The sequence below is a fragment of the Homalodisca vitripennis genome, unplaced genomic scaffold (assembly GCF_021130785.1).
Source record: "Homalodisca vitripennis isolate AUS2020 unplaced genomic scaffold, UT_GWSS_2.1 ScUCBcl_4705;HRSCAF=11050, whole genome shotgun sequence".
In the NCBI taxonomy this organism is placed as follows: domain Eukaryota; kingdom Metazoa; phylum Arthropoda; class Insecta; order Hemiptera; family Cicadellidae; genus Homalodisca; species Homalodisca vitripennis.
The window spans coordinates 15,088-38,401 of record NW_025780820.1 but is presented as its reverse complement, the minus strand read 5'-3'; the positions used below and the strand labels follow the sequence as shown (position 1 = coordinate 38,401).

The 23,314-nt window shown below is 34.6% G+C and overlaps 1 protein-coding gene across 1 annotated transcript in view; it reads right to left on the bottom strand.

Annotated features, from left to right (window-relative positions):
* Nucleotides 1-527: 527 nt before the first annotated feature.
* LOC124373042 (lysosomal alpha-mannosidase-like) overlaps nt 528-23,314 on the bottom strand; it is a 37,800-nt gene continuing 15,013 nt past the window's right edge. Inside the window, 12 exon segments of the mRNA XM_046831448.1 lie at nt 528-632; nt 3,596-3,940; nt 5,828-6,098; nt 7,220-7,337; nt 8,310-8,526; nt 9,380-9,616; nt 9,618-9,649; nt 10,628-10,812; nt 13,170-13,363; nt 14,932-15,145; nt 17,310-17,443; nt 19,196-19,332. Coding sequence (XP_046687404.1) covers nt 528-632; nt 3,596-3,940; nt 5,828-6,098; nt 7,220-7,337; nt 8,310-8,526; nt 9,380-9,616; nt 9,618-9,649; nt 10,628-10,812; nt 13,170-13,363; nt 14,932-15,145; nt 17,310-17,443; nt 19,196-19,332 — 2,189 coding nt within the window.

Sequence of the window (23,314 nt, the reverse complement as noted above, 5' to 3'; positions counted from 1 at the left end):
CTCTACTAATTCTTATTAGGTACTGTGTAGAAGGTAACAAGTTTTTCACCCCATAAAGTCACTAGTAATGAAATATGGGTTACCATGTTCTTATCGAACAATAAAGCCAATCAATCGAGTTGGGTTACACCTCGTTGTTGTGATGTGCCATCTTGTATAGATGGCATAATTTTAGATTCAATAAGCATTGAAAAAATTGTTGATATACAAAAATGTGTTCAGATGTAAATCTTAACTACTATGTAATGCTATAGTAGTTGTCCTATGATACGAAATAAAAAGGCTGAAAAATTAGCGTAAAATTTCTTATTTACTAAATTAACTTAATTTCCGAGCGATCCTCGTATATGAAAATTTTAAAAGGTTGACCATAAAACATAGTATCTGAATTTACCTTTAGAAAGGTCCTCCTCTCTGATTGTGAATGAGCATTTTACTGTTTGATTCTCATACAGGACCATTTTTATAATTACCTTGAGATCCACGCTGACGGGCTGGGAGAAAGATGGGGTGTTTCTTTTGTCTCTTCAAACAGATGCTCCAAGCGGACCAGCAGAGAGTTGTTGGTCCATCGTTTCCAGAGTGAGCAAGTGGACATTAAGTGGCAGAGGCTCGCGGAGCATACCCGTGTACTGAAAGAAAAAGATAGCGTTATCTACAGACAGTTATCTGCGCCAAAACAATTAGACTATTGAGATTTCAACATGTCCTAGTAGTATTTTCAAAACTCATTGAATGAAGATTGTGTGATAAGTGAAAGATTACATTATTATTACCTAAAGTTCACTGTTCTGTAACAATTATGAAATTAAATGAAAAATGTCTTTTGAACACAAAGAAAAACGTATTCAATTGGCGAGGTTAGGACTATTAAGTCCTCTCTCACACCTAACCGTAAAAAAGAGCAACAGTACAGTCTACATTACTGTTTTACATTAAAAAAATAATAATCTACACTTATTTAAAATGGTAAAACGAAAAGAAAGTTCTTAATGAAATTAAAAAATAAATAAAATAAAAATTGGAAGGAAATTAACGGACATTTACCCATTACCATTTATACAAAGCCATCGTCCCATACCCCTATGACACGGTATCGTCAACCCGACGAGGGCCCGAAACAGATGGTCCTTAAGCACCCCCCGAAACCGCTCCCGACTACGAATACCTCTGATATGATCCGGGAGATTATTCCAGAGTCGACAAGAAGGAGACTGTGCATAATTTTCTGTAAATAGAAGATCTATGAATAGGAATAGAGACAACAAAGAGGCTCCACGTCGAGTATTCCCAATTGCGTGTTTCAGAAATAAAGAAAAGCGTTCAGACAAATATTGAAGGGGAATAATCGTTATACAAAATAGAATTCAAAGAATTTGGAACTGACGGAGTAGATACAATTTTATAGCAAATGTTACTGATTGATGAAGGGTGTTATATGGTCATATCGTTTAAGGTTGAAGATAAAGCGAACACAATAATTTTGAGGCACGTTGTAATCTGTCGATTTCATTTATAAACTACGCTACAGTAGTTGAAATGACAGAAAATCAGGGTTCTTCACTAGCATTACTTTTCAAATTCAAGGGTAAATAAGTAGCAAATTGCTTAAAACTATGAATACCAGCAAATAACCTGCCACAAGTCTCAGTAACATTATCGACCCAACTAAGTAAGAGTTTTTGTAATAGTCAGTCCAAGATTTTTGATCTTGTCACTGTATGAAAGAAGAAGGCCGTTCAATATGGGTGTAGGAGAGTTGTTCAAGTCGATACCGCTCAGAAGTCTGGAGGTTTCAATAAAAATAATTTGAGTCTTGCTTTCGTTAAGTTATCATTACTAGTAGGCAATCAATGAAATCTCATTTACTAAGATGCAGAAATCCTGTTTCCAATGAAAATTCAATTTCATGCCTCGTCTGCATAAAGTGACTTACATGACTGTGAGTTTCTCTATCATTCTTTAGTACAGATTAGAGCGCTAGTACTATAATAGTGTACTGCAGTTAACGTACATACGTATTAGCAAACCCTTCTTGAAGTCTTTTTTCCAATAAACGCGTGTTGTGCGAGTTATAATCTTCCAGAATTAGAAACATTTAGCTGTTTTATAGCAGCTACACTATTCCAATAATTAGTTCCTAAAACGTAATATTATTTTTGACCCAAAATTTATGCTAAGTTGCACTAACATTTTTTAATAAATGCGAATGTGTGATTAGAATAGTGGACTTGTATTGGATTAGGTAATTCTCTAAATGTATTCTAGTAGTTAAGGTATTGTCTAAGGAAATTTCTGTAACTACTTAGAACCTAGTCCAATACTATTAGAAATAAGTTCTAATAGTATTGTCTAAGGACTGCCTGTCTTAGAAAACTTACAAACTTACGTTGGAAATTGTCATATCTTTTATATGGAAACGTAAAAAACAAAAAAGTTATTTAACTAATTGTTGTTTAATAAACTAGCATTTAATGCACGGATGGAATAATTCTATCTGAGCACCCAAATTTGCTATAAAATGTTATCTACTGTAATTTTATATATATATATATATATATATATATATATATATATATATAATGCTTGTCACTCAAACTAGAATTGTAGGTATATAATTTATTTAATTATGTAAGGCTTAAAATTACATAATAGGTTGATGCTTGCTTTAATATTAAGCAAGACTTAATATTCGTAAAAAAATCCCTAGGTTACTTTTTAATATTTGTTAAAAAGGATCCCTAGGTTACATTTATAAGGATATTTATCGGTACCAGAAACGTTATTTTTATCAAGGACCGTAATGGAAGACTATCAAGTTTACGCATTCTTACCGATTAGATAATGACACCCTACTATCACTGTATTAATAAGCGTCTTACAAATACTCATCTAGGATTATTCCATCCTTGAAATTAAAGTTAAGTTAGATTGAATAAATTTGGTGAAATCAAACATAAAACAATTGTGTTAGGCTAAAACATAATTTACTTGAACACCTCAAGTTTTATCTCTTGAATTATTGTTCAAATTCTTATGCAAGCACTTTCTAACAAAGATATGTGGGTTCTTTTGACTAGATTATCATGTTGATTAGCAAAATATGGTTAAGTAGAACCATAAATAGCAGAATGGAATAGTATTATGGATGTTTTATCTAATCATAATTAGATAAATGATTACTACTTAAACAATTCTGGAAAGATCCCGAAATATTAATTCTCTCCTATATAAATTGATGAGAGAAAACAACTTTTTATTAGTTCTGTTATATTACTTTTAACATTATTTGAACTTGTGTTGTTTTTGTTAAATGTGACATTTTTACTTTTACAATCTGCGCCAATTTTAAGCCGTGTTTTAGACTATGTTTTTCTTTTCAGTTCTAGTTTAGTGGAATAAAAAGAAATAGAACAAATAAGCCGTTTTGAATTTGAAAAAAGAGATGCCATTGGTAAAAAAAGGCAGAAAGGAGATGAAGATGAGTTCCTCAGAGAATTATTTTGTTTTGAAGCCAACTTTCGTAGTAGGAAAAAGTAAGAGTAACGCCAAATATGAAGAGTCATCCATGGTAGGTAACAAAGGATTACATTACCTTCATTCGGTACCTCTTGGACCACTCGGAGGCGGTGAGGGATGTGCGGGAGACGGTCAGCAGGGGGCCGTAGACGAGGTTGACAGCGCCGATACGGTGACGCTCCGCCCCCCTCGCGGTATTTGTAGGGGGTGGTCCGGTTGTGTCACAGGGGGAGGAGCGGTGGTGGTGAGGTTGACTGTGGTTGTTGGCTGGAGGTGCCCTGGTCCTGGGCTTGGCCTCCTTGTAAGTCTTGCTGAGCTGTACGATGTGGGTACCCCGTGCCACCAGACCCTTATTGTACTGCATCTCGTCTAAGGGCTCTGACACACCCTTGCCGTCATCGTACAGCAGCCTGCGGTGCAGCTGAAAGACAACACAGACTATTTAGTAGTGGTCAGAATGTGTACTGTCGTCTTCATGGACTAATGTCTATAAATTTTGCCTAAATGCGTACCATTGTCTTCTTCATGGACTAATATCTATAAAATTTACCTCGATGCGTATCGTTAGTCTTCATGGACTAATATCTATAACATTTTTACCTCATTGCGTACTGTTGTCTTCATGGACTAATATCTATAACATTTTTACCTCATTGCGTACTGTTGTCTTCATGGACTAATATCTATAACATTTTTACCTCATTGCGTACTGTTGTCTTCATGGACTAATATCTATAAAATTTACCTCGATGCGTATCGTTAGTCTTCATGGACTAATATCTATAACATTTTTACCTCATTGCGTACTGTTGTCTTCATGGACTAATATCTATAACATTTTTACCTCATTGCGTACTGTTGTCTTCATGGACTAATATCTATAACATTTTTACCTCATTGCGTACTGTTGTCTTCATGGACTAATATCTATAAAATTTACCTCGATGCGTATCGTTAGTCTTCATGGACTAATATCTATAACATTTTTTACCTCATTGCGTACTGTTGTCTTCATGGACTAATATCTATAACATTTTTTACCTCATTGCGTACTGTTGTCTTCATGGACTAATATCTATAAAATTTACCTCGATGCGTATCGTTAGTCTTCATGGACTAATATCTATAAAATTTACCTCGATGCGTATCGTTAGTCTTCATGGACTAATATCTATAACATTTTTACCTCATTGCGTACTGTTGTCTTCATGGACTAATATCTATAACATTTTTACCTCATTGCGTACTGTTGTCTTCATGGACTAATATCTATAAAATTTACCTCGATGCGTATCGTTAGTCTTCATGGACTAATATCTATAACATTTTTACCTCATTGCGTACTGTTGTCTTCATGGACTAATATCTATAACATTTTTACCTCATTGCGTACTGTTGTCTTCATGGACTAATATCTATAACATTTTTACCTCATTGCGTACTGTTGTCTTCATGGACTAATATCTATAAAATTTACCTCGATGCGTATCGTTAGTCTTCATGGACTAATATCTATAACATTTTTACCTCATTGCGTACTGTTGTCTTCATGGACTAATATCTATAACATTTTTACCTCATTGCGTACTGTTGTCTTCATGGACTAATATCTATAACATTTTTTACCTCATTGCGTACTGTTGTCTTCATAAACTATCTAACAATTTGCCTCAATGTGTACTGTTCATGAACTAATACGTATAATATTTACCTCAATGCTTACCGTTGTTTTCATATCTATAAACATTTACCTCAATGCTTATCGTTGTCTTCAAGGACTAATAATATCTACAAAATTTACCTCAATGCGTACCATTGTCTTCATGGACTAATAATGTATAGTATTAACCTCAATGCTTACCGTTATCTTCATGGACTAATATCTATAACATTTTTACCTCATTGCGTACTGTTGTCTTCATAAACTATCTAACAATTTGCTTCAATGTGTACTGTTCATGAACTAATACGTATAATATTTACCTCAATGCTTACCGTTGATTTCATATCTATAACATTTACCTCAGTTCGTTTCATTGACTAATATCTATAACAATTCTCCCATTGCGTACCGTTGTCATCTTTTCACAAAAGGTAAATCAGTCATATCTATTCTGCTCCTGCGTATAATTAATTAAAAATTGATACTCGGGATTTGTGTTTATTCCAAAAATCATTATGAGAATTTTGAGATTACTTTCGTTCAGTCCTAAATATATGGATGAAATCTCAATCTCAAATGATGACAATTAAAAATTTTCAAAATATTCTACAGTTACAGTAGTTGTTGGCCAGTGAGGATACGTACCATGATTTCAATCTCGCCGTCGGTGAGGCTGGCAGCGCCCTGAGGACGGTCCGTGAGCACGGTGACCTGGTGGCGATTGCCGAGGATGACAGCGGCGGAAGTGACAGGGTAGTAGTTGCTGGCCACGGGTTCTGTCAAGGTCAGGTTCCAGGAGGTGCGATGGTTGCGGACACGACGCATCAGGCGACGGCCGTTGCTGTCCGTGTACAACACTCCCCCGGTCATCAGCTGGGTCTTGTACCGCGTAATCACCTCTTTTCCCACCCATTTCCTGCGCAGAAAAACATCTAAATGTCTCACTATTACATCACAATCTGTAGCATCTATGAGCTTAATAAAAGGAAGTGTTGGAACAACAGGCTTTTGTTGACCTGAATTTTTGCGCCCAACACTTTCTAAGTTTCAATCTCACAACAAACGCCTCAAAATCAAATGTTTTTGTACTTCTCTTTGCGAAGTGGAAATTCTGGGTGTGGGCCTGCCATAATGGTGGCAGAATCCATTCTAGAAGAAACATAATCCACTAAATTCCTTGGTATACACCTTGATCAAGGGTTGACATGGAGTGCCCACATCAACTCAGTTCGTACCAAATTAGCCTCAGTCATTTATGTTATGAGGTCTTTAGCCGTGACGTGCATGGATATGAGACAAGAAGCAGAGACAACTACCGTTCTGGAAAACACAGAACGGTGGTTTATGAACACTTGCCTTCGCATACCCAAAAGTTGTCTTAAGAATTACATGAATAACAGTTGTTAGATGATATTACCACAAATGTGATGACACCACCATTTAAATCGAATAATAAATAACTTATTTCGAACAGACTTACTGTGACAAGGCATGGTCCACATTGAGGTTCTCAGCGAATAGCCATCATTACAAAAACTGAATACACGGCAGCACTCAATGTGGGCTGGCTTTTCACAGTAAAGATCTGCTCTGAATCAGTTATTTACTATTCGGTTTAAATAATTTTGGTGTCACTTAAATCCTTTAAAAACTGTTATTCTTGTAATTCACGTGAAATAATTAATGTTAGTTTTTAGGATATTCAAAGTTTAAAAATTTTAAGGGCCGTTATTAAAAAACACTAAAGTTAATTTCATTATGTGTTTTTAATTAACTGGCCTTGTTATTGTAAACATTCAAGCCAAACTTGGTATAATTTAATTTATGAGTTTTTAAGATACCAATTTGTTTATAAAAAACACATATAGACAGACAGATGGGAAACTAAGCATCGCAGACCCATGTTTACATGGTGAAATATGTTTGTCTTGACCTGGGCAATATAGTGGTATACTCCTTACGTCCAGAGAGTTACGGGACACTCTGTATATATAGAGCTAAGATTATTCTACCATGACTCATACACTGGGTACTCACTCTACAGGGATGGGTCCCACAAGCCACTGGAACTCCAGGTGGTCCTTGCCTTGGTACAGACGGATTATCTGACTCACCCACGGCCCAAACTGTTGGTGGACTTCTATGACATGCTTGCCTGCAAGCACACAACTATGGTCAAACAGAATATACATTTCCTTCGAAATTCGCCATTCATAGACTATTTTGTGACCCTTGGTCCCAGTTTGGCATAACCCTTATTACTAGCCTCAGTCTCCCACAGGTGATCACTGGAATCTTTGATGACTGTGCTGATGGTGACTATGGCGTCAGAGAAAACTTTATGTTCTATAAACGTACTCAAATTATTTAAGTACAATACGTTTCTCCAAAACCACCTAAGAATATGGGTCTGAACGTGGCAAAAATATATTTATTGTGTAATAGTGATTTTGATGAGTTCACTTTACTATTTCTTACGTATACATACATATTTAATCTAATTTGAGTTTTGTAAAGATGCTTTTAGGGATCTTGGTCTGATGGTCCTTCCATGCTTGAACTTGCTTGAGAACGATGAAAATTTTAGGGCAATAATCTCGTCATGTCCCCTAGAAAGAAGAAGAAGCCAGCTCTGAACCAGCATCTGCAGTCAAAACAGGCAGGGGGTGGCACACCCTTATGTCTAGGTTGGCAAGAACCTTTGACTCTTAGGGAATAAAACCCAATCAACTCCAAAAGTCATGAAATACGTAATCAATAGTTGAAATTTTAGTTCCTTCTGAGTCCAAATTTATACTTTGACAGTTGTAATTCCAATTATAGGCTGTTCTAAAAAGCACTCCCGGCATATTAAAAATACTACCCTATTTCAAAAATAAATCCTTTGCTATCTTATGCGGAAATGCTAGAATATGACATTAATAGCCTATGTCCAGGAATACGTTCTCTTTAGCTATTGATGTTTATTTACCGACCTATCGTATTTTTCATACTAAAATTTAAAATCTTCAAAATCCAGGATTATTATTATTGTAGATATGGTTGGAATTGTCGTAATTCATGTAATAATTGAACGAACTTTACCTAATTTACCATTTACCTGAAGAGAACTAGATGCGTACCTCACCTCTAAAGATAGAGACGTTGGCGTAAGGAGCGACGACATCCACCTCGTCCTTGACCGGCCTGAAGATGTAGGCTCCAGACGCCCGGTTGTAGGTGTTGAAGTTGTAGCCCTTGGAACCCTCGTAGTGGAAGAAGTTCTGGTGAAATGCCCACGTCTCCTGGTCTCTTATGATGAACTGCAGTTGGCCGGTTGAGATGTTGAAGATCAGCTTCAGGACCTAAACCCGTTTCAATAGGTGAGTTTCGAGTCTTGTAATTTGTTCAAGTTGAAAATGTCTACAGTACTTTAGAATTGGTTTGTACAGAAAAAGGTTTACCAACACTTCACATGCCAACTTGTATAGTTTACACCATCAGATTGCAGATGACATTCTGAATGGCTATTTATAGTTTTGTTTAGTTCACTTAGAGAACGGAGAGAACACAGGAATTCTAGAATGCTGGACCTTCCTGAAGCTTAGAGCTCCCCATAAGCTAAGGTAGATACCATCGAAATAGCTTCGGGCTGGTACAAACCATGATGGAGGTCAGTGAGTTAGAAAGTCACGTGTATCTGTTGCTTTTAGTTTTTCGAGGGAATTTCGACATTTAATCATCAATTAATTCTTAAACTGTTTTTAGAGTTGAATATCAATTAGTTAAAATTAATAAATGGTCCCATATCATTACTTTCCTCTCACTTTGTCGAATTAAATATAACAACTAATGTTTATTTGCTTAGTTTATGTGCATGATTTGTACATTACAGAACAGTTAATATGATTTTTTAGTTCAATTCAAGTTTTGTAACTACGTTAATGAAATTATGTATAAATATTTATATGAGTCTAATGTTATGCCCATGTACCTAGTATACTCGTATTACACAAACAGGTGATGTACATATAAGAAACAATGATCCAAGCGGAACCAAAAGGACGGGCGAATATGACTTTAATCTAAGAGTTTCAAGAATGATCATCGAGATAAAAGCACTCTGTTGCAGTTTTTTGAAAGCGCAACGATTTGTAATTGTTAATTATTATTCCAGGCTTTGTATTTTTCAGTTTAATGGCAAACTTATATACGTACCCCGTTATCGACCTCGATGTCTTCAGGAGTCTCCTGGGAGGTCTCTAGAGGAGCGGTCAGGTTAGCGTTGTGGCCCGGCAGGCTCAGGTTCTGGCGTTCAGCTACAGGCACGACCCCACCCTCGAACCTCTCCACATGGTAGGACATCAGTCCCAGAGCAGGCACATCCTCCGCGTAGAAGAACAGCTCCAAGGAGGCGTTGGTGTTGCGTCCCGGGATCTCTCTCACCTCCTGGGGGAATTGGGACCAGCTCGTTTGGAATCTCCTCTCCTGAATAAATAGTGAAAATCAATAAACACTACTTTTGTATTATACGGAGATCACAATTTTTCTTACCGGGGACCTACAATAGCTACATTATTAGAACGAATAAACTTTATTTGACTTCTGTGAAAATTTACATAAGTTATTTTATGCCTCCTGAAAAGAAGCGATGTCAGCGACAGGTAAGTCAATATGTCCTTATCTACCATTTTTTACCCGCTCCCCTATTAACTTTATTGTGAATAGATATGGAATTATGCACTTTGGTTATGTGACCAACTGATGAGGTTTTGGAGGTTTTCGACGTAAGAAAATGTTTACCCCCCCCCCCCAAAGGGATATTTTGGTCATTCAATTCAATTCAATAATTCTTTATTGTCATTATTTAACAATTATACAAAATTGTATAAGATGCGTCACTAATCCTATTTTTTCAGCCAAAAAGCTTCGTCATGTATAAAACGTTTAAAATAAATAAATAATAATAATGTATTCAATAAATTTCACAACTATACATATACACATATTTTTAAATATTTCATATCAATTTTGTCGCGCACCCTTCACTTCCCCACGTATTTCAGCTCTGACAACGTTGGTTGCTGTGTTCCAGGAACTCGCCCCACGGAATAAAATGAGTTTGCTATTAAATATTTATCATATGTACATCATATAATAACTATCATATAAACAACCCCCTAAGTAAATCACTCCATCTCTACTCATAAGAAAGTTAATGGGGTGGGGACTTTCTAAGACACCCGGTATAAAAGTTGTAATCGATATTTACAAGCGCTCACGTGATCTGAGCTTGAATTTAGGTATTATATTGAGGGGCGTATTTCGTTTTTTCCAAAAGTGCGGGGTGACGCGAAGATGCCACCGAAGACCACACTGATTGGCCAAGGGCATTTCTGATCGGTACTTTCTCGTCCTCAGATCACGAATTCTACACTCTGGAATCCTAGAAACCATAAAACGTACCTGTGGGTCCGATGACCTTATAGCTTCCTGGTATGACTGGTACACGGACTGGATGAGTGACTGGATGTGCCAATGGATTGTAGACGGAGACAGTAAATCTGTAGGCACCTTCAACTTTCTCGCACTGGCTTATATTGGCCATACGGCAGAATTTCTGCACCGGCAGGTCATTGCCTAGCCATTTCCTGAAATGACACAACGTATAATCATTAACTTGTAAGTGACACTTGTATCTAGTTGTAATTTAAATATAGATAAAAGCTGTAATTTCAACGCTGAAAGATGTTTATTACTTAACAATTTTTAACGTAAACATTTCAAAAGCGGGAAACTTCTAGACCTGAGAATCCCAGAAACCATAAGAGGTGGGGAAGTTCAACAGGCTGAAAACTGCCTAATGTTAGGTAGTTAGAGATGGAACCCCTCAGAAGTTAAGGCCATTCAGAATTTTTTAGGAATTGGGTGTTTTACAGTAGTCTAGACCTCCCAGTTCAGAGGCCTACAACTCTAAATCTGGGCGGTTATGGAAACTGGAATTTCGATTTGACCACGACCTACCAGAGGCCCGGTATCGTCCGATGCGATGGTAGGAAAGTTCCATGGGGCAAAAAACTTGCAGACTCCGGAAACTTCTAAAACTTATATTTGGAATTTTAAGAGATTCTTCAAGATCTTCAAGAATTTTCAAGAGACCTACAGTATCTAGAATCCATTATCTTCTTGAAGAAGGGAAAATGTTAAAAGCAAAGTAATCAGTCACAGATTTACAGTGGACCAAAAGTTATAAATGTAGAAATATCCTGTGTGCTGGAATTCTCGTATAGGCTAGTATTTTCCTTTGAATCTATTATCAAACTTCCGGCATGAAACTCCCTCCACCTATTAGACTTAGAGATCTGATAGAGGGCAGAAGCTTCGGAGTAATATTCAGAGAGATTGTAAGTTGTCATATATGAAAATATCTTGAAACTGTAATTTTTTCAGAAGCTAATCTTTGATATTGTAGTGACTGGGATTTCCAGTTGCTCTGGGTTTCTATGTACCTACTAGAACCTCTAAGAGGCCAACAGCTCGTAGAGGCACAAAGTTGAGATGCTCTATAAGCGAGAAATAAATGCTCCAAAAGTATTGTGAACCAGATAGAAGTGCTCCTTGTCACGCTTTACAGGAGGGTTCAGTATAGATCGGGTGAATGAAGACGCACGCAGTTATACTCGTATAGGATGGAGATGTTCCTAAAACCTCAATGGAGGTAATTCTAGAATCAGCGGGTTTCTAGAAAATAGTAGGTTTATTTTATATTCTGAGACTGGTTATGCTTAGAAGATTTGACGAAGTTTGGGACCAATGAATCAAAAGTTTATGCGGAGACAAAAGGTGTTTCTTTCCTTATTCTTAAAATTTACCACAGCGCATGGATACGAACTAGGAATTTACTTAGTGTACAGTATTGACAAACGGGTTGTGGTTCGAACAGTACTTTTATCTGCGTACTAGAAGATGTGAATTGCACGTAATCCTAAAAGGGCCTTTCCGTTGAATCCGGAGTGATAGGATATTCTTGATGGGTATGGTTGGGGAGAGCTCCTCGTGTCAGAATTGATGACGAAGGATTTTGGGCATTAATCTCATCATGTCTCCTTGGAAAAAAGGGAAAGTCAGCTCTGTACCAGCCTCTCCAGTTTGATGCAGGCATGGGTGGCCCTTACTCTGGGCTAGCAAACAGCCCTTGACATTTTGGGAGCTCCACAAACTCAAACAGTAAATCTCCGCAGTAGAATAGACCTATCGATCTACCCTTGCACCCCAATATCTCGAAATTTGCAGTTAGTGATATGCCACTCCTTGACGTCTATAACGTTGCCCAGATCTAAGTGACACATCGTTTTTGCTACACCCAGTGTAGGTGGGTTTCAGCTGGGAGGTATAAATCAGCCAGGAGTGAATCCTACCAGGGGGTTTTGTCACTTGAATACCAAGTGTTTCTGATATTTAGAACGATAGCGATAGGATACACATAGTATACTATCCATAAGCTGTACGAGTATATTCTTTGGGTAAAGAACAAAAAAACTCGTTATATGTTATTCTAAGATTTGTTTGTCATGTTGCAAATATGTGTACTTCAAGATTATAGAAATTGCTAGCTATCTAGTTTATAAGTCGATCAAGATCTATTGTATTCTATAGGGTCCTATGTTTTTAATAAGTAAATTGTATCATTCGTGTCTGATCCCATTAGGTTTAAATTAGAATTAATAAGAAACTAAACGTCATTTAGATATTCTACACATAAATAAAGCAGCTGCGGTAGAAAGGGCTGATTCGATGTAAAAGTTGAATTTAGCTCCAGTTCACCTTCCTCTTACGAGCCGCATCTGAAATGAAAGGAGTGATTTCCATTTTTGGATCCCTTCCGACGAACATGACTCCAGATTTCTGGAGTCGAGTCTGCATCAGCATCAGATTTCAGATGCTGCAAGTAACAGGAAGGTGGACATGAGCTAAATTGAACATTTACGTCATTGAGATGTGAACTTACTTGTAGGCTGCAGAGAAGATTTTCTCTGATGCGTCCAACCCCTCGCTGAGGTATAGAGCGTAGTCATCACTGACATGCTGCTTCTCGGTCCCGGAGACAGCATCGTGATGCTGGGCGATCCCCATCGCTCGGTTCATCAGAGTCTCCTCCTCTTCCAACTCTGTGTCTAGCACAACTCGCAGCTGCTTCACCGCCTGCCGAGCATTGCCATTAAACCATGTGGATTTGGAAGCAAATAAGGATGATATCATTGCTCTCAAAAGAAAATCGAAAACTAGTCATTGGTTTACAGACCATCCCCGTTTTTCTAAATATGGAAAACTGTATCTGACTGAAAAAATAAATTTATAGAATTCACCTACCAAACGGAATGCTGTAGGCATTGCATCAATTTGTTTTGAGTAGAATGGTGCATGTGGATATTCTTGAACTGGTATCTACCAGGGTGAATATGGAAGAATTGACCTTTCTACTGTTGAGCCCTACAGTGTGTATTCAGCTACTGTGTTTTGTGGGTGTTTTCAAAAATGAACGACTCTCGGGAATCAGTAAATGGTCTATACCTGGAAAATTCTAAAAGTTTTGCGTGGGTTTTGATGGTTTTTTGTTTACATGGATAGAATTTCTCATTGTCAAAATTGTGTTGTTTATTCGCCTATGTTACAAGTAAATAAAATATTAATATTTCTTGGTATTGTATTACTCAGTTGAGAAGTGAAAACAAGGAGTAAGTTGGAAAGGGGATGTTATTTACAACTCCAAGCGATTTTAAGAAATTGTGTATTTTGAAAGAATGTAAATTATATGAATACATACTTTCATATTTAAATATAACTTAATAAGTGTGTTACGTCTTTAATAGCAAAACTGTTTAAAATTAAATAGTAATATATTCGTTCTAAACGATTGAACAAATATTAGTATTCAGTTTAGATGAGAATAATTTTGTTATGATTAACTGGAAAGTAAACGGGTTATTTCTAGTACATTATACTTATGAGTATTATTTTAATCTGGATTTTTATTTCCTTAATAAACTTGTGTTTGGATATTATCCCAGTGCTGCCAACATTTATAACACAAATCACTGAAAAAGTCAATAATAAAAATTATATAAAGAGATAACGCGATCAGTTATTTGGTAAAACTATGAATATAACATTTTTGGAAAAGTGATTTTGAAATAATGACGTGTGGTTGCATTGTGCCAGTATGTTAAACTAGTTTTTTTTTAGGAGAGAAATGGTCTATTTCATTCTCCTTGCACATTATGTCTATAGGGTTAAAATTTTCATAATATATTTTTGTTATTCATATAAAGTTTTAACTGTTTATTTCTCAAAATTTTATTTAGTTATTTTTAATACTGTAAATTATTTATTTTATTTATAATTATTATTTTTAAGGGTTTGCTTCCTAAATCCTTTAATTTATTCTAGGATCAACAAGTAGTGAGTTTGCTTTATTGTCTTCCAACCATATCTGTTTTTTGACGTTATTATTGTTATTGTTGCGATAAATACCTTTGATTATAATCTTTCTGGTTTTCTTTTCTCGTTTCTTTTTTTCTACTATTTACAGTATTTTTGTACTTTTTAACTCCACTATTTACTGTGTTGTAAGTAGTTTTGTTTGTTATCAATTGCTTTTCTACATACTGTATTTTATTTATAAAAAAATTGTGTATGCCGTTGGAAATAAATCTGCAAGTTACCTGTCCTTATTCCCTACAGTACAGGAAGTTTGATGGACTGCGACTTACTTGTAGAACATTGTTGGCGCGATAGACAAGGTTTTTGAGGTTAGGTCTGGAGGTGAAGTACCCTGTCCAGTAGGTGTGCTCATCGCTGCCGTAGGGGAAGAAGTCGTCATTGTCCTTGACCGGCCAAGTGACGTTCTCGGCGTGTAGAGCTTTCAGGTAACAGGCGGGCGTGGAGTAGAGGACGTTCACGTCGTTGAACTTTGAGTTGATGTACCTGTCGAAATATAAATAAATTTGATGTCATGATGGAATACATTTCGTTAAAAATCAAAATGAAGAACGGCCAAAATCAGTCTGTCGACTTTACACCCAAGAAACGATTTAACAAATAAGGAGGATATCAAGGAGACACAGTATAACAACTGTTTTCAAGCTAGCTCAATGGAAAACTGTTTGAAATTAATGAAGGATACGATAAACTGTGTATACGTAGAGTTTACGAAATTCCGACTCAGTCTACATTGGAAAACATAACCTAAAATATCTACTATAGTGTTTCTGAACACATAAGCCACACATAACATCTGAATACTACACAAATTACCATAGCAGAACCAACGAATTATAATAATGGAACGCGCACTGGGCCGGAGAAACCGACCCGAAATCCTGGGCTGCGTTCCGAGTCTGCAGGCGCTGGAAATGGGCAAGAACTACTCCGCCCATATGGCAGGCATTATCGTAATGATCTAACATCACTTTAAAACGCCTTCTATACTTAATACAATTGTTAGATACTACAATTTATTTATTATTACAAATGTTAGTAGCTGCTTTTTACCGTGGATTTTTATTTTTAGTAAAAAAAAACGGATTTTGTACAATATCAAAATAACTGAGATTTTGACTTTTATTTTTCTTACAAAGTCGGAAACAAAGATTACAGGCATTAACATATTTCCCAGATGAAAAAAAAACAACTTTTTATTGACAGTATTTTATTTCAAAGTAAACTACATAAAATTTACAAACATGACACACTTAATCTACATGTTAGAAAATAAAATTATTTTGACCAATTTTTGCCTTCTAAGTTGGATTTTCTTATAATGTCAAAAGTTTTCTGTTTTTTCGATGTGATGAGATATTTTTTTTAAAAAAATAGTTTAGTCACAGTTTTAATTAAAAATAACTCGTGGCTTCCAGTGAATTCGTCAACCTAGAAGTGGTCGCATTTGTTTGAGATAACTAGAGCAAATAATAATATTTTACAATTTTCAATACCGTACATCATCACTTGATCTACTTAATTTACCCTTAGATTTAAAATCAATAAAAAGTTAATGTGTTCTAAGATCAGCATCATTGGCATGGAGTACAGAACTCGGTGAGTTCTTGCCCACTTTAAGCGCCTGCAAATCCACGGATACACTAGTAACGCACAGCTGTGTGCGACCGGAAAACACAACATGTGGCTTATGGGCAATGCGCGTTCCAGTAGTATAGTTCGTTGAGCAGAACACAATTGCGCATCCAAAGATGCGATAGAATTTGACAAATTACAAGTAATCGCGAAGTATTTATAGTACTGTCCATGAATAAAGAGAACCCTTAGAAATAACCAAGAAGGGGGAAAACAATCATAAACAGAAAAGCCAGCAACAGATTATCCAAGACACGGCAGATATATTAATTATTGGTAATGTAGATTGATCGTAGATTGGAATGTTCAGCCAATCGCAATACAGTTTCAGATCCTTCACTAGTCATACATACCACTTTCGGTTTATAATTAATAGACAAAAGATGGCTTTCCTTAGCGAAAGTAAGATATGTTATGAATTAAATTGTGATAGCAATTTTTAAATGCATTTTAATAAAAAACGTGTAATACTAAAAACATATTATTACATTTTGGCAAATATTTCTAAGAATTTTTAAATATAGAAGCCATGATGAAATAAAACAATCAAGTGATTACCGAATCGACGCTTTTATCTGTTAATAACCACTATCGTTCCAAGTGTTATTGTGCTGAAATGGTCAGTTTAGGACCTGAGTTACAGAATAAGGTGTTTTGTGATTTGTGGGTTTTCTTAGTTAATCTGATAACAATTGTCCAGAATCTTTAGTCCTTTTTTTGGAAAGATAGGGAAATGGATCAGAAATATAAAAACAGAGTATAATTTTCTTACTTTCATAAACATGTACAACGTTTTGTGAAGGATAATATATTTTCAACCAATAGGTATGTAAAAAAAGGACTAAACTAAGATTTTAAATAGTATGTTTAGTCATTTTACTTTCTCAACGTTATGATGAAGTATATCATCACTTGTGGTTAATAAATCAGCCTAAATAAATTATAAGGTCTGAATATTGTTAGTTAGGCCTAGTCATTACAACTTTTAAATTCGCCAGGTGTAGCAGAAACTCACTTGATGAGTTTGTCCATGTTCTTGAACCAGGAAGATGCGACTATGTAGTTGAAGTCCCCACCCATCGTGATCTGCACGTGATTGGTCTTGTAGGCCTCTGCCCAGAACCTCACCTCTCTCATGAAGTCGGTTATCTGTGCAGTAATGACAATCGTTAATATACGACAGGGTTAACGTTTATTTTATAAACAAATAAACTGAATTTTACCAATCGGTGAAAAACTTTCATATCCACCTATGGTTATAATACTTAAATCTTCACTAGAAGCAAAAGTGGTTGTTTTCGGTGCATAATTGTGTTTCATGAACTAAATCGAGAGCGTAAATGGTTTAAGCGTTTAATGACACATTTTCTCAGTGTACGAACAGCGCTTTTTGAAATACAGGAAATAAACTTTTAAAACCTACATGTTTTACTTAACTTCCATTACATAACAACTCAACATAGTAATAATGTTAAGTTTTCGTATCAAAACCAGCCCTGTTTTGTGCATTTACTTTTACTGAAACTAAGTTTGTTGTTAGCGCCCTGAAAATCCTCACTAGAGTAATCACTTTGTCTGTTAAAATCAGGAATTATTTGCACCATATGATAAACATATTATAATTGTGTTTGTATATATAAATTTTACAAAGTTTCACAAAATTGCATAGCCTACGTTAAGTCTAAGCTATGGTTGGAAGCGTATTTTATTCACACACGTATGTAATATTGTGCGATGTAATAGTCTTCTCGTGAGTTTATATTCATCAACAAAGAGTAATTTCATATCAGTCTGAAAGCTTTTGTCATATTACTTTGTCAATTCATTGTTTCTACAATAAAAATGTCTCGTTTTACTGGTATTCGTCTTTATCTTGTGCTGGAATGGAGGTTATAGTAAATTAACTTGATGAAAGAATGAAATCACAGATGAGTACATTTTTTGAGCTGTTATGGGTTATTTGATTTGTTTGTCTAAGCCCCATTTCTTTTTTCTCACATATTTTATAAAAATGCTCTCTGTAACTATTTTTCTTTTCTTTCAAAACATACTCCCTCACCCCTCCCCCCAAAAAAAACCTAAGTGACATTAACTCGGTATTGTTAACATATATTACCATATTTTATTTGTACATGCAACCGAGGTGGGACATAAAACTGAACTTGCTGATGTTTCTATCCTGTCTGATCCCTGTTACGTTTATATGAATATTTGTTTTCCCTAATGTTAAAAATCACCGCTTGTTATTTGTATCCTTAGTGTATTATAGCCTGTTTACGATAACGATAAGATAAGGGGTAAATACTTGAATTATAAATTCAAATCTCTTTAAGATAACTTTTTTCAATACAGAAATAATAGAATATATAAAATATTTATTTGTTAATAAAGAAAATTTTCATTTTAAACTCAAAATAATTTAAGAAAATTGTAAGTGATTAGACAGTTTTCTTCTTAAAGAAATTATCGTTTTTTGTATTAATAGAACCACGTCACTCCCTGAAAATGTAACTTCTCATATACGCCCTGTGCAACTTTATTACCTTCAGCAGTTGGTATTTGGGCCTGATTACAAAATGTATACTATCTACTTTAAATACCTGTAATTTCATGGAAAGTGGCCTAAGAATTATATTATACGTTTTCTGCATTTGGGGGAGTTATCTGAAAGAGTCACGGTTTAACATAAAAAAATTATTTGTAAAGAGAAAATTAATTGCACCCCTTAAACGACACCAAGGTTCAAAAACTCTGGTGAAGAGAAAACTTGTTGTAATCAATTTACTAATGATGAATACTTACAAATCACTTTACAAGAGAAATGTATGTGGTTAGTTACTATCAGGAAAGGAGGTTGCAGTGCATTGCAATAAATAAATAGCAAATAATAACAAAGATTACCCTCTCGTTGACGTTGTACCCGTGGAGTTTAGGGTTGTCCATGATAGGTTCGTCACTGCAGTATGTGTCGAAACAGAATCCATTTGGCGCGGTGTACAGGTTGAACAGTATTCCGGTGAATAGTTCTCCAACTTCCCCTACAACATTTACTATTGTAGAAGCGAGGCAGTAAATTTTTGAAACAAAACAGAATATGGAATCAGTGATGTCTTTATCAAAGACTTTAATATTTTTATACTATTTCACAACTGTTGGGAGAAATCGGTCTATTTATAGTGAATGTACTTTGGTATTATCCGAAGGCCACTGCTTTTGGAACAGGTTTTGTTACCGAGAACCTACAAAAGCAACGCTATTAGAAGGAACAGACTTTATCTGTCTTAAGGTGAAAATTGAATGTTATTATAACGATCGGTTCTTGTTTCCTGCCTACAAAAAGGAAGCGATGTCGGCAAGTTTGTCTTTATGTACTATTTGTTATAGTCTATCCTATATGACAGAGTCTCGAGAATGTAAAAGGCCTGTTCCGGAATTGGAAGGCACCCGCTTTGTTACGATAAGTGGTTCATGGAAAATTGCTGAACACGTACCATTATTTATCTTATCAAAACTACTAATAAAAGTATATATATTATAGTCGTAAATAACAATCATATGTTTTAAATTAAAATACGAGTATTTAGGAATATAGGAAAACTCATAAATAATAAACGAACCAGAACGAGGTTGATCAAACAGAAAACTCATAAATAATTATGAGCCACAATTCATCTGGTTTATGTCATAATTAAGTATTGAATAGTTTATAATTATACACACGTAATTATACGTTGTTATGTGTATGTATAATAATTATTATTATTGTTATATATACACGTAATGGTATATATATATATATAAGTAGATATGAATATGGCGGTTCTAGCTCACTTTTGGGACAGACAGAAATTCCATACAAAATACTGTTTTAAAGGACAATAAACGAATCTGTAAAATCAAACAGTAAGGCGGTTCTAGCTCACTTTTGGGACAGTCAGAAAATCAACGTAAAATACTGTTTAAAGGACAATAAACTAATCTGTAACTCACGAATGAAAAATTAACCGAATCTATAGCTGTTTTACTGTTCATTGTAGGCTTCTACATTTCTAAGCTGTTTTAATGAAAAAATCCAGAAATCTTCGAAATCTTTATTCCACGAAGTTAATTGTAACACAGTCTTTATCTTTAATAGTCTTCTTTCCAGTAAACAACCAAGTGTAATTTTTCATTTTTGTTCAATTCTTTAATCTTTTTTTTCATCCAAAACAGTCAAAAATCTGTTCGGTAAGTGTACTTTATAATCTTCCAACTCGGCAATTATTGTAAACCCGAATTTATCTTTCATTTTCTCCAGATTCAAAATTTTGTATTTCTTATTTTCTTCTAATTCTATTAATTTCTTGTATTCTTTGAATGTTAAATCACCAACCTTATTCAACTCTTGTAACAGTGCCATTTACATAGAAAAAAAATTAATACTTCTACACTTTTAAGGTGAAAAATCAACACTATACTTCCAAAATACACAAAAAAACCGGGGTTTTGACCCTAAAAACACGGTTTTTTAGGGTCAAAACTACAGCTCTTAAGGTGCATATACTAGAGTTTTTTGAAAAATCCTGAAAATCTACTGAATTTCTCTAATTATTGCGAATTTTTAGCTTTAAAGTTGATAATGTGAACGATATTTCTCGAAAATTCTGTTGTAAATATATTAAAATCTTAATGAAAAATCTTGGAAAAGTTAAAGAAAAAAATATTGAAAAAATAGTATTATAGAATTTAAAATACCCCCTACAAACCAATATAGTAATAAAAGTACTTTTATTACTATAACTATACTATTTTTTCAATAATTTTAAGTCTTAGTTTACAGATTTTTCTATAATAAATAGAAGAATCTACAGCTGTTTTACTACAATTTGTGCTGATTTGTGTCAAAAATCACCACTTCTCAAAATTTTAGTTTACAAATTTTTGCTCTTTAAATATGGAGCGGAAAAAGATAGAGTGCCCATACTGCAAAAAAGATGTTTTTGAACATCATTTTACCCGACATTATAAGTCAAAGAATCATCTGAAAAATAAAGATATTTATGAAAAAGAATTAAATTATTTGAAGACTTGGGCTAAAGAGAATCAAATCGATGGTCACGAGAAGATGTATAATATAGAAAAATTGCGTGAACTAAAGAAAAATTTTAAGGAAAGTAAAAAAGATCTCAATCTATTTAAAGATGAAAAAATTCAATCAATCGCTGAGAAATTGTCCATTGAAACAAACGATAAAACTAAGTCTGAAATGATCGAAGAAATTGACAAAACTCTTAATGAGAAACCCGAAAATATCATTGATGTAGAAGTTTTATCCTCTATCCATGGTCTTTTCAAGCAATACATTTTAACGAATTTTAAATGAAAATTTCATGTCAATTTACAAATATCTTTCTATTTTGCGTCCAGAAATTAAAAGTTTAATCGAAAAATTTCAAGAAACCGTTTTAAAAAATATGAAGGGATATCTCTCTTTGGAATGCGAATACGAAAGAACTTTAGTGAACGGTGAAACACAAACTTGCCCAATGTATTTTACTATAAAAGCAGACGAGATCTTTGACATAAACGACTTTATTACTAAGCAATTTAATAAATTAACACATCGAGAACAGACAAATCATCCAAATCGAGGTTCTGGATGGACATTAAAACGCTGTAAACAACTGATTTTGAGCCTTAATAAACACGAATTTATGAACGCAGGATCATATATCGATTTACCAAAGAAAATCAAAGATAAGAAAGCTTGTGTAAATATCAAAAATAAAGATGATTTCTGTTTTGTTTATTCTATCCGATGCGCTATTGAAAAAACCCGAAAAGAATGCTGACAGAGCAAAGCAATACGAGAAATTTGTAAATGACGAGATATTTTCAGGTTTCGAGTATCCAATGTCCTTAAAAGATATACAATTATTTGAAAAACGAAGTCACAATTCCAAGTACAAATATCCAAAAATGTCTATAAATATCTACAGTTATGATGAGAAACTCAATATTGTTCCATTACAAATTTCTGAAAAATACGACGCTGAGTTAAACATTGACTTATTGTATGTTAAACAAGAAGACAAATCTCATTATGTTTTGATAACAGATTTAAATAAGCTCGTTTTCTCTCAGTTATCTAAGCATGAACACAAAAAATTTCTATGCAGAAGATGTTTAAGCCATTTCTACAAATCTGGAGATTTAACAGACCATTTAGAAATTTGTAAAAATCACGAAGTTTGTAAGCCAATTATGCCGTTTTCCAGGTCAAACAACAACATTTATTAATTATCAAAAGAAATTTTCTCATCCTTACGTTATTTATATGGATTTTGAAAGCATATTAGAGAAGATTCCCACATGCAAAAACAATCCGCAAAAATCGATCACAACCAAGATTCAGAAGCACATTCCATATGGTTTTACTCTATACTTAGTGTCTAATGTGACCAATCGTATGTACAAGCCGATATGTTATCGAGCCAAAAATGAAGAAGATTTGCCAAATGTTCCTGCAAAATTGTTTGAAGAACTTAATAAATTATCGAAATACATAGCTAAAAAGTATAATTCTAAGAATAAAATACCTATGAAATTGACCGAAGAAGAAGAAATTGCATATCAAAATTCAAATCTTTGCCATATTTGTGAATGTGAGGGTTTTGATAATCAAACAAGAAAAAAAGTACGAGATCATTGTCATTTAACAGGTAAATTTAGAGGTTCAGCTCATTTATCTTGTAACTTGAATCTCAAATTTCCTCAGAATATTCCAGTTTTCTGTCACAATATGTCATGTTACGACACTCATTTGTACATAAAAGAATTGGCTAAACAATATGGAAACGTTGATTTGATCGCAAACACCGATGAAAAATACATAAATTATTCAGTAAATTCAGGATATGGGTATGAGTTTGAAGATGATAAACCAAGAAAGTTCATCAAGTTTTCTTTCGTAGACACGTTCAGATTTATGGCATCGTCTATAGAAAAGTTAGCTAAAAATCTAAAGAGAGAAGACTTCAA